The 18,326-nt window shown below is 41.1% G+C and overlaps 1 protein-coding gene and 1 long non-coding RNA gene across 2 annotated transcripts in view; both read left to right on the top strand.

Moving 5' to 3' along the window:
- LOC118811242 (antigen WC1.1-like) overlaps positions 1-8,930 on the top strand; it is a gene marked incomplete at its 5' end in the record, with an annotated part of 34,604 nt that extends 25,674 nt beyond the window's left edge. The window contains 11 exon segments of the mRNA XM_036575400.1: positions 58-379; positions 439-776; positions 1,443-1,760; positions 1,822-2,166; positions 6,275-6,988; positions 7,123-7,446; positions 7,612-7,941; positions 8,186-8,491; positions 8,641-8,712; positions 8,778-8,790; positions 8,900-8,930. Coding sequence (XP_036431293.1) covers positions 58-379; positions 439-776; positions 1,443-1,760; positions 1,822-2,166; positions 6,275-6,988; positions 7,123-7,446; positions 7,612-7,941; positions 8,186-8,491; positions 8,641-8,712; positions 8,778-8,790; positions 8,900-8,930 — 3,113 coding nt within the window.
- Positions 8,931-15,600: 6,670 nt separating this feature from the next.
- On the top strand, positions 15,601-17,232 carry LOC118812539. Its single transcript, XR_005007557.1, has 5 exons — positions 15,601-15,643; positions 16,008-16,070; positions 16,497-16,574; positions 17,004-17,066; positions 17,152-17,232. It is a non-coding gene; the product is annotated as an uncharacterized LOC118812539 (long non-coding RNA).
- The last annotated feature ends 1,094 nt before the right edge of the window (positions 17,233-18,326 follow it).

Genomic DNA, 18,326 nt, shown 5'->3' on the forward strand with positions numbered 1-18,326 from the left:
AGAATGATATATGACCTGAGAAACTACAGTACTATACAATCTCCACTCTTATTTTAGGAGTCAGGCTGGTTGGTGGTTCTCGCTGCTCTGGGAGAGTGGAGGTGCTTCATGGAGAGACCTGGTCCACAGTGTGTGACTTTGACCAGCAGGATGCAGAGGTTGTGTGTCGAGAGCTGGGCTGTGGGCTTCCTGTGGAGGTGCTGGGAGCAGCTGCTTTTGGCAGAGGGGAGGGTCCGGTGTGGTTAGAGGAGCTTCAGTGTAGAGGCAACGAATCTCAGATTCACTTCTGTCCAACATTGTCTTCACCCGAAGACAGCTGCTCCCATGACAATGATGTGGGTCTGGTTTGTGCTGGTAAGAGCTGCACCTTTTCCTATTAGTCTTAGATTCTATGCTGTGATCAACTGTTTAAAATGTTATTCTGACAATTACAGACAGTGTGAGGTTGGTGGATGGTGGCAGTCGCTGTGCTGGGAGAGTGGAGGTTCTTCATAGAGGACAGTGGGGAACAGTGTGTGATGATGGCTGGGATATGAGAGATGCTGCAGTGGTGTGTAGAGAGCTGGGCTGTGGAGAGGCTGTAGATGCACCGAGTGATGCTCACCTTGGATCAGAATCAGGACCAATCTGGATGAGTAATGTTCACTGTATTGGATCAGAGTCTACACTGAAGAACTGTAAATCATCAGGATGGGGTAAACATAACTGTGTTCACAACCGACATGCTGGAGTCGTCTGCTCTGGTAAGTTACAGTTAGTCATCATATTCATGATTTGTCATAATATTATAATCACTTTAGAATTAAGATTATGAATGTTATTGACTATATCTATTTACCAATAATTCTCTAAGTTGAAATATGATTAGTTTCTCTATTAGTTTTCAGGACAAAAGCAATAGGCTGACTAAAACTCCCTGTAGTACAATGTAATTGCATTATCCACAGTGGAACTTATCTGATTCACATGAATGTGAAAACTATGAAAAAACATCCTGCACTTATATCATTAATCTCTAGGCTCTGTTTTCGTTATAAAGTTGATTTTAGCTGTGTCACCCTCAAAGGTGTTACTTGAGCCAAAAGTGGCTATGAAGTTGCACCTTTGTTTATTTACAAGGAAGTTCTTGGCATACAATACAATAAACTAACCAGCAAGCGCAAAGGAAACAAACATAAATGCATAGACTTGAAATTTTCTTGTTTTCAATATTGATATATTTATATATTGTAAACACTGGATTTCCTTGAAGACACATTTGCAAATGGTTTGCATAATGTATTGTTTTATTGCTAACTTTTATTTATTTCACTGTTAATGTTTTCTGAATAAGTGAACGCTTACTGCCCAGATAAATGGTTTTAGATAGAGTTTTCTTTGTATATTTAGGCTTTAGTTTGTAGATGTATATTTGTTTTTGTGTATTGTTCTTCTTTTAGAAGTCAGGCTGGTTGGTGGTTCTCACTGCTCTGGGAGAGTGGAGGTGCTTCATGGAGAGACCTGGTCCACAGTGTGTGATGCTGGATTTGACCAGCAGGATGCAGAGGTTGTGTGTCGAGAGCTGGGCTGTGGGCTTCCTGTGGAGGTGCTGGGAGCAGCTGCTTTTGGCAGAGGGGAGGGTCAGGTGTGGCCAGAGGAGCTTCAGTGTAGAGGCAACGAATCTCAGATTCACTTCTGCCCAACATCTTCATTCAAACACAACTGCTCCCATGACAATAATGTGGCTCTGGTCTGTGCTGGTAAGACCCATAGATTTTCCTGTAATCCTTAGATTCTGTGGGCAGCGATGAATTATGTAAAATATTGAAACTGTTCTGCAAGCTCTCCCTACCTCTTATTCCTCCCCCTGTTGTAAAGAAAGTGTGAGGTTGGTGGATGGTGGCAGTCACTGTGCTGGGAGAGTGGAGGTTCTTCATAGAGGACAGTGGGGAACAGTGTGTCATGATGAGTGGGATAAGAGAGATGCTGCAGTGGTGTGTAGAGAGCTGGGCTGTGGAGACGCTGTAGATGCACTGAGTAAAGCTCACTTTGAACCAGGATCAGGACCAATCTGGATGGATGATGTGACCTGTACTGGATCAGAATTATCTCTGAAGAACTGTATAACAGAGGGATGGGGCAAACATAACTGTGATCATGGACGTGATGTTGCAGTCATCTGCTCAGGTAAGCTGCAATTAGTCATGACATTAATGAATATGAGTTCATCTAAATGTTATCATTATGATCATAACTTATTTTGGAATAATTAATTGAATGATTGAATGTGAATAACTTTTTTATATTAAATTATATACCAGTAGTTCTGAATACTGGCAAATGAGACAATGTGTACATGTGAAAAACTCTCATAATGTAAACAGTATAACTTAATCTATTTTAAATAATACCTTCTTAAACATTTATATGATGTACTTCTGCTCAAAAAACATATAAAGTTGGCAAAAAGAGTATGTCCAGGTCTTTACACTCATTAGGATTGTGAAGATTTATGAATATACATATCAGTGTAAATTGGAAACACCTCATTACCCTTACCATTCCAAACCTTTTCTCCCACTACCATGCAGACTGTAATGTAACAAAATGGAGAAAGTTAACAGAAGGAAATTCAGCTCTGCCTTGTTGAACAGAATAAGTAGTATGAATAATAACTGAGATGAAGTGGAGCGAAAATCTCAAATGTTCATGTTTTATGACTCAGGATTAAATGGTGATTGCTGCCACATTTCATTTATATATCAAGTCTTTTCTCCAAAAATCAAGATATCAAGATATTGTTTCAGTTGCAGTTAAATGAGTGTTATATGCTCATCACAATACATGATTTTCTTTAGCTTTCTACAAAAACCAAAGAGGAAATACATGAGGTTACAGGGGGCTTTTGCTCAGTCAAACCTCTCAACACACCACAGAAAAGGTTAGATTCTGTCGTTCTGCCACTCCAGCACTAATTATCTGATTCACTTGCTCAGATAAGGGTTTTTATCTGGAAAATGTGTGTCAGTCGTTAGCTGGAATTTAAAGCTTGTGTCGGTGGCTATAGCCGCAGTTCAATCTGCTTTGTGGTATTCAAGGCAGTTATAGTAGCTTGTAAAAGCACTGCATACCACAGCTTAGTTTCATTACCTTAGATTTGAGTCTTTGTCCTCTAAACTCCGGTGAATTGTGCATTAGTTTGCCAAAATCAAATGTGTGCTGTGGTGTGTGAAGCTGTTAGCCTGCTAGATCAGCTACAGCTAGCTCTTATCAGTTTTAGCTAACTGGTGCTGCACTGCACAAATATCATGAACGTTGAGTTCTGCTAAAATAGCAGATTCATGTTCTGTAGCCATATGTTTTTTTTTTTTTAGAAAATTACAATCCTGTAGTGTATTTTATTATACTGAACTATTAGACTTTCAATCTTATTTACTCCATTTGACCTTGACACATTTTTTTTTTGTCTCGTCACAGTTGCAGTTGCAGAGCAACTGCACCACAGTTATCTCCATTCCTACACCCCACTCAGAACTCTTCTGTGTAACGGGTTTTGCAATTTTTAATATTATTATTGCTAGAACCTTATGTGAGGGTGTGAGGTAACCCGGATTTATTTGAAGTCTACAGACCAGGGCAAGAGAGAGAAACGCTCGCACCAAGGATGCTTCAGAAAAGGGAATTTATTGGCTAAATATCAAACTACTTTTGGACTACATTCAATGATAAACAATAGAAAATAAAACCAGAAAACAAAACAAAACAAAGTGATAGTAATGAAAGACAAAATAGCTCGAGTAAGAGTGATTCACGGCTAAATGGTATGAGGCAGTGTGGTTTGGGGAGTTGTTTGGGAGAGCCTCTAGAGAATTAACCTGAGCCTGGACGGGAAGAACTATATGGCTGGATGTACCTTTAAAAGTTCTCTTATTAAATAAATTGGCGTCAGGGCCCTGACTGCAAATTTATGGTTCCAGCTTACGTGGGAGTCGGGGGCTGACTTCAAGCGGGGTCGTCTCAGGACAGACTCGATCGAAGGCTGGAGCTCACGCGTTGGTTCCTCTCCTCGCTGGCCATGGATGTTGCATCTCCGTGCGGGCACGCGCCTTCCCGTCAGTGATTGGGCGGAGGCGTCTCGTGGCCGCCTGACGGTGGAGCTTGGGCGGCCTTTCGAGGGTCGATCTGTTCACAGATCAGTGCGTGGCTCTGGGTGCGATGCTGGGTCTCCGTGGCGTCCGAACCGCTCCCACTCCGCTGGCGAGGTTCAGGTTGCAATCAGGGTTCAACTACCTCTCTTTAGCAGAATCGAAAGTTATGGATATAACCTCCCTGGCCCGACAAGAAATATCCACCTTCCTTCTCTGAGGGTGGTTCAAAGGTGTGTAGGCGAACAAAGGTTACAGATCTGAAAATTTAGCGTCCTAATACTTCTGACCTGTCTTTCTGACCTAGGCCGGCACAAACTTAGAAAGTTGTTGCGAACGCAGGCACTCTCCGAATTTTGCGGTGCACTCTGGTTTTGCTCGGCTGGAGACCCTACCCTTTGGAGGTGGTGCCAGAGTGCTGATAGGTTCTCTTCACATAAGGTTCTCTGATTGGTTGTGCATAGTTTGAGGAATACCTTCCCCAAAATCACTGCCTCCTTTGTTTCAGCTAGTTTAAACAAAGAAAAGAACATCTCTGTATCGTCCGATTGGTTTAACTTTCAAAATCAAAGAATGAACAATTTAGATATTCAGGCATGTTTCTAAGAGAGAGTTTAACCCTTGTTACCTGATACACAATACATGTCAAAGAACACAGGTACTTACTATCAACTCTGAACATGACCCAATGCATGAAAATGGTTGGGTCTGACTGTTATCAAAGTTATACTCTACATATTTCTAGCACTTAACGATAGAAAAAGATACAGGTAATATTTAGGTACTACCCAACAACAAGATTAATACCACAAGTAGTATTACTTACAGAGCATAGAAACGTTGATAATCAAGTAAACAAAGCACGAATCATCAAGCAGAATCAAGCAGACAAAGCACGAAGTTTTCTTGCTTTTTATAAGCACAAGTCCTTACGGTGGTGATGCGGTAATTTGCGGTTTCACCCCTTGGGGGTGCTGTGGGTCCATGCTTGAGATCCCTAGGGAATTTAGAAAGTTGTAATTTTGCCGTCCAAAGTCGTACAAGTTCCGTTTTGGTATGTCTAGTTTAGTTAAAAAGAGTTCTAACGAATGATTGTAGTTTGGAGGGGACAAGTACCTTAGAAATGTACTTTCTGTTACTTGGGATAAGAAGTTGTCCACAGGATTTTGGAGAGCCGTGCAGCTGCATTCCAGTGAAGGGTCCTGTTTTTCTCCAGGTCAAAGGAGAGGGGTGCAGCCTCTTGATTCAGCCGTAAATCGACTGATTTTGGGAGTTGGGGGTGATAAGTGACAGATTTACACCTCCAGCTCCAGACTCACTGGAGCCAAAAGGCTTTTAGCTTTTGGTTGTTGATGAGTTTAAGTAAACATTCAACTTGAGGTCATGTTTCGGCCAGTGTTCGCTACATCTGTTAAAAAACAAATACAGAGATGCAGGTTTAAAATTTGCAATCAAGCATTTGGACAAAAAGTACTGAGGAATTACACATCACTGAAAGCAGCATACCTAGAGCAATGTACCAGGACATATTTAGAGTAGAATTTACACTGAGTAAGAAAGGGGATAAGATGGTTGTTTTATCAAGACGACAACCCCAAACATACATCCATAATAACTCAAGACTAAATTCTAAAAAGGTAGAAGGCCAAGCCTTGAAATTAATTTTGAAATGTGAGTCCAGCAGAGGGACGCTCATGACTTTGGGCAATTTAAGTAGGTTTGCCAAGAGGAATGGGTCAAATTTGAACTGCAGTGCTGCACAAATCTAATTACTTCTTACCATAGATGTGTTGAAGGTGTAATTACCAACAAATGATTTGCAACAAAGCACTAATGTTACTAATTTGTGGTGTCTGAATACTGAACTGGATTTAAACAATGAAATGAAACATAAAATAAACATTAAATATTTAACACAAAGGATAAAAAGATATTATTTAAATAATTCTCCCTTGAGTTGCACAGCACATTTAATTTCTCTCTTGTGTTACGTTCCTCTAACATTAACATCCTACACTGACTGCACTGAACAGTTACTTAGTGGAAACTTGTTGGAAACCATGACAAGAATTTCTGAATATAATATGTACATAGATCTGTAAATCTGTTATGAGTTATTTACAATGTTGATGTTATTCAAATACACACAGGTCACAGAAAGTCCAAACTCACTGATGGTTTTCACCTCTGCTCTGGGAGAGTGGAAGTGCTTAACGTGAAGACCTGGTCCACAGTGTGTGATGTTGGCTTTGACCAGCAGGATGCAGAGGTTGTGTGTCGAGAGCTGGGCTGTGGGCTTCCTGTGGAGGTGCTGGGGGGAGCTGCATTTGGCAGAGGAGAGGGTCAAGTGTGGTCAGAGGAGCTTCAGTGTAGAGGCAAAGAATCTCAGATTTACTTCTGTCCAACATCACCACTCAAGCACAACTGCTCCCATGACAGTGATGTGGGTCTGGTGTGTGCAGGTAAAGTATTAATATTTTTAAAAACATTGAACAATTTGCTGAATTGCCTTAATCCTTGCTCTTTCCTTTAATGTGATGTTCATTCAGGTCACACAGGGGCTCGGCTGATGAATGGTTTGGACTCCTGTTCTGGTCGAGTGGAGCTCCAGTACCTCAGTGAGTGGGGCACAGTGTGTGATGTAAGCTGGGATATGAGAGCTGCCAGTGTCTTCTGTGGTCAGCTGAAATGTGGGAGTGCTGTGGCTGTGTTGGGGTCAGACTGGTTTGGGGAGGGGAGTGGCCAGATCTGGGCTGATGTGTTTGATTGTCAGGGGAACGAAACACACCTGTCAAAATGTCCCATTTCATCATGGAGTCGGACTGCATGCTCTCATAAACAGGATGCTGGAGTCATCTGCAGTGGTGAGCTCTTAAAATTGTGTACCACCCAATAATTATTTGGACCATGTTAGAAAAAAAACTGTAAAACTGTAAAAATGTATGGCACCCTCAGTTAATTGAACATATTTTGGTCATGTGATTATTTTCCTCTTTAGGCTCCTCTCTGGCGTTTCATGAGGGGCGAGTGCAGTTGTCTGGAGGGATGGAGTGTGAGGGGGAGGTGGAGGTGTACTTCATGCAGGACTGGGGGAGAGTTCTGCCGGACTCCTGGAGTGAGTCTGAGGCCTCTGTGGTCTGCAGACAGCTGGGCTGTGGCTCTGTGTTGAACTTCTCCAGCTCCTCTCCATCCAGTCCTAAACACAGACACATGTGTGTGAAGGGTTTCAATTGTTCTGGGAGTGAAGCTCATCTGGGGAACTGCGGCAGTGCACAAGCGGTCAACTGCAGCTCCAGAGAACAGCTCTCAATCACCTGCTCTGGTAACCATTTAATAGTCTAAGTATAAACAGATAATAATGTCTTCACTAAATTTATCCTTTCTAACATACGCTGTAATTGTGCAAAATGAGAAAAAAACATCATGCAGTGGACAAATGTAGATCTCTATCTTGATCTCAGTCTTGTGTGTCTGTCTGTCTGTGAAGGTAAGTTTAATTCAGCTCACAGCTCCATCAGGCTGGTTGGTTCTGGGGGAGACTGTGCAGGAAGGCTGGAGGTTTTCCACAGCGGCTCATGGGGGACAGTGAGTGATGACTTGTGGGATATTAAGGATGCGCAGGTGGTGTGCAGACAGCTGCAGTGTGGAGTGGCCCTCAGTGCTCCTGTACCAACCCAGTTTGGACCTGGAACTGGACCCATATGGCTGAATGAGGTGGAGTGTGAGGGGAACGAGACGTCCCTGTGGAACTGCAGATTTCAGCTGTGTGGAGAGGATGAATGTGGACACAAGGACGATGTAGGAGTTGTGTGCTCAGGTAGAGCATGTTGATCTTAAAGTCCTCATATCGTCTTATTTTAGGACAGGCTGTTATTACTTCATTTGTTTATCTTTTCTGATTACATAAAATATTTTCAATTGCCTTTGTGCAAAAATGTTTTTGAAATTTTTGACCGAAGCGGCATTGTATATTTAAATGAAGTAACATTTCCTAAAACATGTAAAAAAGCATATTCACAACAAGTATTAAGACTCAGTACAATTTGTCTTTCTCTCACTAGAGTTTAAAGAGATCAGACTCACTGAGGGCTGTGAGGGGAACCTGGAAGTGTTCTACAATGGGTCCTGGGGTAATGTGTGTGAAAATGGAATGACTGAAGAAACAGCTAATGTGATCTGTCAAGAGCTGAACTGTGGAAGATCTGACAGTTTGAGGGCTTCCAAAGCAAGAATGAAATCAGTTCCTAACTGGCTGGATGATCTGAAATGTAGGAGTCATGACTCCAGTCTGTGGCATTGTCCATCTTCACCCTGGGGACAGAACAACTGTGATAATCGCAACGAGGTAGCTCACATTAAATGCTCAGGTAGGCAGCTTGTAGTGCTTTTATATGTTGTCAAAATAGCATGTGTGAAAATGAATTTGATCTAGAGTGTCAGCATATTAGCACAATGGATTTACATCCTAAATACAAATACAGCTACATATAAATAAACTACTTTGACATATTCAAAGATGAGGGAAATTTTGAGCAGAGACGGCGTCTGAAGTGCTCCTCATCATCTCCTCATCAGAGACACTGCACAGGTAAGAACACACATTAATAGTAAGTGTTAGTCCTCTTCACACAGATAAGTGCATTTGTATCACAGTGTATGACAAAGAGTAAAAATATTACCTTAGTGTAGTTTATAGCTGTATTGAAGTTTATTCTCAGACTGTCCTGCATAGTCAGTGTTTCTCTGTCTCCTCATGTGTGATGTGTATTATGTAGATCACTGGCATCTCAGGCTGAGAGGAACTGATAGAAGCTGCGCTGGGAGGCTGGAGGTGAATCATAACGCTGTGTGGGGGTCCGTCTGTGATGATCAGTGGGACATCAGGGATGCTCAGGTGGTCTGTAGGCAGCTGGGCTGTGGGCCGGCACTGAGTGCTGATGGGAGTGCTGTCTTTGGTGCTGGTGAAGGGCCTATCTGGCTGAACAGAGTGAAGTGTAGAGGGAATGAGATTCACCTGTGGGACTGTCCTCATTCCCTGAAGAACCACACTGACTGCTCCCTCAGGCAGGATGCTGGAGTCACCTGTGAAGGTCAGAGGAGTTTGCTGGATTAGTCTTAATCATGTGCAAGGCTGTTTGGAGTCCTTAAAGCTACACTATGTAAGTTTTGGGGATTTGGAGACCTCTCTGGTGGAAATTTGTAATTGCACGCAGCATGCAGAAGAATTTGTAGATTTTGTAACATCAGTTAGGCTTCAGACTCCTTCCCTAGCATGAGCGTGTTAAAAAAGTATTCAAGAAGAACTCAAAGAGTTTAAACAGAAAGGACATGTCTTCCAAGGATGTAAGTATCGTCATCATGTCTTCATCAATATATTGTGGATTTTGCATTTGAGACTTGCTTTTTTGAACCTAGGCATGTGACATTAATACATAGAGTTATATGATGGGTCCAATATCTTCACAAGATCTGATCCGATGCCTCTGACTTTTAAATTATTATGTCTGGGTTTACAGGATGACTTACAGCAGTGCATACACAACACATTTTCATGACTAATGATAGTTCTTTCAATTAAAAGAATACATAGTGTGGCTTTAAGTTGTATGAAATCTGAAACAGAATTGCTAGTTAACATGATTCCACTTTAGTGAGTGTTTGTTTTTTGTGCTTTGTTGGATTTTTAATTTTGTGAATTGCTTCTGCATTTACAGACACATCTATGCCTTCTACTACTACACCCATAATTACAACCCCCACCTCCACCACCACAGGTACTATTTTGTCACTGAGGTCATTTTTATAAATGCTTCTGAATAGATTATTATGTGCTTCACACAGTTTCTACACAGTTTCTATACTGTTCCTTATTTGTTTACAGTTGGTCAGCCAGTTAAAAGAAAAATCCCTTCTCCACAAACTCCTCCTCCACCTGTTCCGCCCATCTATCCAGTGTCTCTCGTTGTTCTGGGAGTGCTGCTTTTCCTGGCCTTAGTGTTTCTAGTTGTGCTGTTTTACCAGAACAGAGTGCTCAGGAGAGGTAGAGAGATTCAGAGATCATCTACAATCCACTTTCTGTACATTCTCGAAACATCATTAGTCCTTCAGTCTGTCATCAGTCTTCTCTTCTACTGAACTGGCTCCATGTTTCTGTCTGTCTCCCTCACAGTGCTCTCTACGAAGAGACATAAGACTATGACTGAGGCAGTCTATGAGGAGTTGATTGACCGTAGATACATCACTAAAAGAAATGACTTGACTCAAAGGGGTGAGTGATATATGGAGTGCTCTGCATGAGGTTCAATATATTAAATTAAAATATATTTACATACTTATATTAAACAGAACACAATGCATGTTCATTTGCTCTGTGGTCAAATAAATATGCAATTTGCTCAAATGAACAATTTCTTCAGTATAGTTTTCTCAGTGTATTAATAATAAGAATAAATCAGTCAGTTTATTAGATGAAATGTACAGTTAGAGTAGATCTACATGTAGTGTAGTGTGTTAATTCTGCTGATAAGCATCTATTCGGCAGCTGAAGTTAAACTGAGTAATTCCTGTAAAACTTCCATTTTTGTACATACAGAGAAACCACACAGCTGCAGGTGTTTGTGTGTGTGTGTGTGTGTGTGTGTGTGTGTGAGAGAGAGAGAGAGAGAGAGAGGGAGAGAGAAAGAAGAAAGGGAGAGAGTGGGGGTAACACCTAATGTTTTATGTGGGGGGAGGGCGGGTTGTCATTCAGTGTGCGAGCCCATCAATAAGTGAATGATTGAAAAAATGACAAGTGACTAAATGAGTGCGTGCATGTTCGAGTAAGTGGTCAAGTTAGTTTCTGATGGAGTGAGTGAGTGATCAAATGAGAGACCAAGTGACCTGTAGAGTTAGGTACAGAGAACATGGTTGAAGGATTGATAGTAGTGAGTGATCGAGTAAGTGAGTAATTGTCCATGTGACCAAATGAGTGAACAACCAAGTGGTGAGTGAGTGAAGTCATTATGTTACAGTGCCAGTGACTGATTGAGTGATCAGTGAGAGACCAAGTAAATGAGCCCGTTAGTTACAGAATGAGTGGGTAACTAAATGAGTGGCTGAATCTGTGACGGAGTGATTAGTGAGTGACTGAGAGACAAAGTTAGCAACTGGATAACCAGGTTAGTGACCAAGTGACCAAGCGAGTGACTGAGTAAGCAACAGAATGAGCTTTTCAAAGAGTGATCAGGTGAGTGACAAAGTGAGCAAGTAAGTGACCAATTAGGTTAGTGGCCAATTGAGTGATTAAGTGAGTGACTGAATGAGAGAGCAAGTGACCAAGTGAGTGACCAAATAAAGGACTTATTGATGAATGAGTGACACAGTTAACAAGAAGTAGCTGAGTGCATGAGTGACTGAATGAATGTGTAAGTGAAAACTAAAGTGAATGAATGGATAAGTAAGTGACTGAATGAATGAAAAAGTGACTAAATGAGTAAGTGATCAAGTGAGTGATCAAGTGAGTGATTGAGTCATTGGCCAAGTGAGTGATCAGGTTAGTGACTGAATAAGTAACTGATTGAGTGACCAAGTGGGTTACTTTGACCAAGTCACAAGGTGAGTGAGTCAGTGACTGGATGAGTGACCAGGCAAGTGAGTGACCATCTGAGTGACCAAGTGACCAAGTGAGAGAGCATTTGAGTGACTGAGTGGGTGACCAAATGAATCAGTCAGTCAGTCATTCAGAGAGTGTTTTTTTAAGTGAGTTAGTAAATGAGTGTGCAAGTAAATGAATGGGTGAGAGAGCGATTGAGTGACTGAGTGAGTAAGTTACAATCAATGAGTCTGTGGTTGTGTCTGAATTGTAAATTGACCTTTTTTTACTAGATTTTGTCTGATCTGTAGGCCATGACTGCTGGGACTATATTGGCAGAACTGATAAGTATGTGGGAAAGCAGATATTAAAATAAGTTTATTTTGACTATTCAGATGCAGGCTGTGTTTAAGTCAGTCAGGCAGATGGTAAATAATTGAGGGAGAACAATCAAGTAAACAAATGAGTCAGTTAGTTAGTCAGTGTGTGTGTGTGTGTGTGTGTGTGAGTGAGTGAGTGAATATCTGAATGAGTGATAACAGAGAAAGCTTCATTCAAGTATTCAGAGACAGCCAAAGAGTTAGTAGGTCAATCAATAAGTGAATAAGTGAATGAGTGAACTAGAAAGTGAACCAGTAAGGGATCAAGAGTGGAAATGAGTGAGTGTGTGAGTGAGCGAGCAGGTGTGTGAGTAAGCAAGCGAGTGTGTCAGCATGATGGATAATTGTTGAGTGGATGTGTAAGCAAGTGCATGACTGAATGAGTATGTGAGCGAATGAGCAAGTGTGTTAGTGAATGTGATATTAACTCAAGTCGGTGAGTTAATGACTTAGAATTATTTCAGTATATTTTTCCTAGTGTATTTATAAAAAGAGTAAATCAGTTAAATGAGAGTTTAGTGTATATTAGATGACATGTACAGTTAGAGTAGATCTACATGTAGTGTAGTGTGTTAATTCTGCTGATAAGCATCTATCAGGCAGCTGAAGTTAAACTGAGTAATTCCTGTAAAACTTCCATTTTTGTACATACAGAGAAACCACACAGCTGCAGGTGTGTGTGTGTGTGTGTGTGTGAGAGAGAGAGACTAAGTTAGAGTTACCAAATGTGTGTGTGTGTGTGTGTGGTGTGTGTGTGTGTGTGTGTGTGTGTGAGAGAGAGAGAGAGAGAGAGAGAGAGAGACTAAGTTAAAGTTACCAAATGTGTGTGTGTATGTGTGTGTGTGTGTAATGAATAAATGACAAAGTGTTTAAGTCTCATTGTCGGTGACTGACTGAGTGGTCAGCGAGAGACCCAGTAACCAAGCAAGCTAAAGAGTTACCAAATGGTAACTAAATGAGTGGCTGAGTAAGCAACAGAATGAACTGTTCAGAAAGTGATCGAGTAACCAAATGAGTGACCAAGTGACTAAGTGAGTGATAGCTTGAAGAATTAGTGATCAAGTGAGCAAAAAAATAGCCAAGTGGGTGAGTGTTTGAATCAGTGAGCAAGCACCCAAGTGAATGAGTGAGTGATCAATTAATTTTTTAACTTTACAAGTAAGTGATGGATTAAGTGACCAAGTGACTGATTGGGTGATCAAATGAGTAAGTGACTGAAACAAGTGAGTGACCAAGTTAGTTACTTTGATCAAGTCACCAAATGAATGAGTCAGTAGCCAAATGAGTGATCAGATGAGTGAGTGATCGAAACCAAGTGTGTTAGTGAATGACCAAATAAATGACTGAATGACTGACCGGGTAAGTGAGTGACCAAGTGACCAAGTGAGTGACCAGTTGATGAATGAGTGCCCAAGTAAGCAAACAAGTTATGAGCAAGTAAATGATTGGGGGAATGAGTAATCGCCCAAGAGAACAGGTGGACGAGTGAGTGACCAAGTAAGTGATTTTTTGAGTTTATAACTGAATGAGTAAGTGCCGGTATGAGTGGCCAAGTCACCAAGTGAGTGAGTCAGTGACTGAATGATTGACCGGGCAAATGAGTGACCAAGTGAATGAGCAAGTGACTGAGTAATTGACCAAGTGGTCATTGTATGACCAAGTGATTAGTGAATAAATGAATAGGTGACCAATTGAATTAGTGTGACCAGGAGGCCAAGTGAGTGAGTGAGCAAGTGTGTGACTGAATGAGTCAGTCAGTCAACAGAGAGTCTGAATTTTTTTCCAAATTTGATCTGATCTGTAGCCCATGGCTGCAGTAATTATTGTGGTGACCCACGACATGCGGGAGGTGTGGCCATGCAGAGTGGCCAAGTGTGGAATCTCATGGGTTCACTGCACTTGTGGTGGCAGACACATAAGTCTTGTAAATGGCTGTTCCTGATTAGTCTACCACCGGCCCAGTCTGCCATTCCAAGGGTACTGTTCCTGAGGTCCATGTGACATTACAAAGGCGTGTCATCCATGATAGCTTCACAGCATCCAGAGCCTTAAGCATTTCTAGGAAAATCTCATCCACCCCCAGTGCCTTGATACCAAGGAGCTTGCCAACTACCTCAATGACCACCATCAGGGAAATTCCATCCCATGGGGGAGGCATGTCTTTTGGGTTAGGAGTTTCTCAAAGTGTTCTGGAAGTCAGAGTTTCTCAACCCCTGCTGAGTACAACTTTAGCGAAGCCACTCTGATCTCTGCTTAGTCGCCAGACGATTGTTGAGAACCTCCTTGAAGCCAATCTGTTTTTCCATGGCCTCTCCAAACTCCTCCCATGTTCTGGATTTTGTTTCTGCCACCACCGCTGCTGCTGCCTTTTTTCCCCAACCGTATCTATCTACTGAGTCAGGAGTCCTCCAGGCCGACCAGTCCTTAAAGGCCTTCTTCTTCAGCTTGACGGCTTCCCTCACCACCATCGTCCACCATGGGGTTCAAGCTTTTGGCTACAGCTATGCCTGATGGCTTACACTGTGAAACTTTTGTACAGAGTCCATTTGGACTCCATGTCATCTACCTCCTCTGTGGTGAACAGGGGCCTCTGCCAGGTTTTCCCAGCACACCCTCACTGTCCTCTTGGGTCTATCAGATCCGACTGCCAGTTTTGCCAGAAATCTGATCCAACTCACCACCAGATAGTGATCGCTTGACAGCTCAGCACCTCTCTTCACCCGAGTGTCCAGAACACATGATCCCAAGTCAGATGAAACGATAACAAAGTCAATCATTGACCTTTGATCCAAGGACCTTTGGTACCACATACACTTGGTGTTCATTATGGACAATCAGTGACTAGCTCAGAAGTCCAATAACAATTCACCATTTGAGTTTAGATCAGGCAGGCCGTTCCACCCAGTCACCCCCCTCCAGGTTTCCCAGTCATTGCCAACATGAGCATTGAAATCTCCGAGCAAGACTCTGGAGTCTGTAGGTGGGGCCCTTTCCAGAACCCAACCTACTTGCTCCAAGAAGCCCAAATACTCTGAACTGTTGTTTGGTGCATAAACCCACACAATAGTCACAGTTTTCCTCCCTGCAATTTTAATTTGCATTGAGGCGACCCTCTTGTCCACTGGGACAGACTGCAATAGATCATCAGTTTTACACATGCTTGAATTAACTTATTGTTGTCTGAAAAAAATTGCATGAATAAATCATGTTTGGTGTGTAAAGACCTTAAGAATGTGTTCCTCAGCAGCTGTATAGATGTATCAGTTGAGGAACTGAGGAGAGAGGAGGCATTCTAAGAAAAGAAACACAGATGCATCTTATATTGAAATCTTTTTTTTGTTGTAAATCATGATTTTGGCCTAAAATGAGACCAAAAGATGATTGTATGCAATTCATTTTTGTTGTGGCTGAATTTTAACAAAATACAAAGTTAACTGATGATGCCCCCCCCTGTAGCTTGCAGTGATCCACAGCAATTAGAGGATTGTTCTGCTCTCCTTTAACAGGAAGTATCCTCTCTGAAGAACAGCATTCAGGATATGAGAATGTGGATGAGGAGCTTCTCTCAGGTAAGAGGACCAGAACATGTGTGAGCCAATCTCCATTCCACTGATACGTATAACAATCGCAACTTAGAAATGAGAGAATTCATCCCTATATCCATGTTTCATGAGCCAAAGTTAAATCAGTATTTAGAGAATTAAAATAGAAAATTTATGTGAAGGGAATAAATGTGTGTGTGGGAGTGCAGTGCGTGATGATGGAGGAGATGTGTCTGGGTCTGTATTTTAGTGTTGTGTCTGAGAGCACCCTCTACTGTCTGCACTGATATTATTTCCTGTTATTGACCCAGTTCACAACGATCCACAGCACTCAGAGGATTTTGGGTGGTTCTGCATTCTGTTTCATGACTGTTTTGCTCTCCTCTAACAGGAAGTATCATCTCTGAAGCACAGAATTCAGGATATGAGGATGTGGATGAGGAGCTCCATTTGGGTAAGAAGATCTGAAAGTCCATACAACTGAGAAATATTACAATCACCTTTTAGAAATTAGAGAATTCATTATAAATACATGTACACAAATAAATACATTAAGTCGAGTTTGTTTTAGCCATGTCTCTTTTATGCCAAGAATATTTAGGCTCAGAGTAAAATTCTCATCCACGTCACACCTGATGTCCTCTCTTACTTATACACAAAATAACTCCAGAAGTGACCCATTGGTCAGCACCCAGGTAGGACTTCAACTGAGATGGGAATCAACTGTGATTGGCCTTTTGGCAGACATTCAGTCAGCAGTTTGTCTGTATAGTCTTATCATTTTTTGCATTTCATTGTTGTCCAATGAGTAATTGTGATTGAGGAAATTGACATCCATTTTTAAAATGTTTATAAATAAGGTATGCTTTTATTGATTTAGGTGAATCAGCAAAAGAGGACACAGCAGAGAGCTATGATGATGTCATCTCTGCTGGACAGATCTCTGATAGTGTAGCAGGTATGTTTCTGTGTTGGGGCTTTAGTTTAGAAAGATGCAGAAATAAAGTAGAGATTAAAATCATTACAAATGTTATGAAATTAAAATAATTAAATAGTCTGTATTTGTAATGACTTTGTGAACCATTTGTGGAGCTTTACTGACCCTTTAAGCAGTGGTCCACATATAAGTGCAGGAAGGCCTTTTGGTGCCAACATATGCCATCACACCTGCAAAATCTGGCCCAAATTAATGTATTAATCTTTATTCAAATTAAAAAATCATTTTGTAAACAAATTTATTTTAATGCTTAAAAAATGCAATAAAACTACATCGATAGTAACAAATGTTACAAAAACCCAGCGTACACTTGTGTCTGAAACACCTAACAAATACAGCTGTGTAAAATATGGTTTTATATGATTTAAATATGTCTGTGTTTTGGTGTAGAGGGCTTAGCAGAGATTTATGATGATGCCACCACTGCTGATCAGAGCTCAGCTGTTGAAACAGGTTTGACTTATAATGTAATAATACTGTAATCTCAAACTTGAACACAGTCCCTGATGATACTGAAGCTGATTTAATGACTTGACAGAATACTTGGCAGATGTCTATGATGATGCTGTTACCACTGGACCAAACTCCAGCATTATGAAAAGTAAGTCTTCTTATTGTGTAAATAATGACTGATTTACAATTTAAAACTGAAGCTTCAACACAGAAAAAATAACTTGTATATTTATCTTTCCGTGTTGGTGTAGTGGACACTCGAGAGAGCAATGAGGATGTCTTCAGTAATGAACAGGATGAAGGGCTAAAAGGTGATACATAAACAGTGTTGTCGTCCACTCAATAAACAAACATATCCATATTTGTTAATGTACAAACAGTTAGAAAAGACTAATTTGTTAGCCTTTTTAACTCACAAGCTCTAAGTGCAGAACAGAGTTGGGTGGGTCTGTCTGTAATAATGAAAGTGATTAGTGCAACAGTGGCATACAGGCAAGGCTGGAAGCACAAATGTGATGAGTCTAGTACTCAAGACATGCAGATGCTAAACACTGTCAGTTGTCAGAAATGTTAATGCATTATTAACAGTATTTATGCATTAATGTAGTATTTTACAGCTTTATAGACAGTGGACTTTCTTTGATGTACAACCCCATTTCCAAAAAAAATTTGAATGCCACGCAAAATATAAATAAAAACAGAATGCAATGATGTGCAAATCAGTCAGGCCTTATAGTTAATTAAAAATAGTACAAAGACAAAATTTTATTGTTTTTATGAGAAACATACGCCCGTTTTAAATTTAATGCCAGGAACATATTTCGAAAATGTTCCTGTGTTGTGTCACCTCTTCTTTCATCAACACACAGTAAGCGTTTGGCACCTGAGGAGACCAATTGGTGTAGTTTTGAAAGTGAAGTGTTCTCTCATTCTTGCTTGATATAGGATTTCAGCTGCTTAACAATTTTAGGTCTCCACTGTCATATATTCCATTTCAATGCGGCAAATGCTTTCAGTGGGTGACAGGTCTGGACTGCAGACAGGCCGGTTTAACAACTGGGCTCTTTTACTACAGAGCCATGCTGTTGTAATACATGCAGAATGTGGTTTGACATTGTCTTGCTGAAATAAGCAAGGCTTTCCCTGAAAAATACATCATCTGGATGGCAGCATATGTTGCTCCAAAACCTATATAATGTTCAGCATTAATAGCTCCTTTACAGATGTGTGTCACCCATGGCATGTGCACTAATGTATTCC

Source organism: Colossoma macropomum, unplaced genomic scaffold (genome assembly GCF_904425465.1).
Source record: "Colossoma macropomum unplaced genomic scaffold, Colossoma_macropomum, whole genome shotgun sequence".
Classification (NCBI taxonomy): domain Eukaryota; kingdom Metazoa; phylum Chordata; class Actinopteri; order Characiformes; family Serrasalmidae; genus Colossoma; species Colossoma macropomum.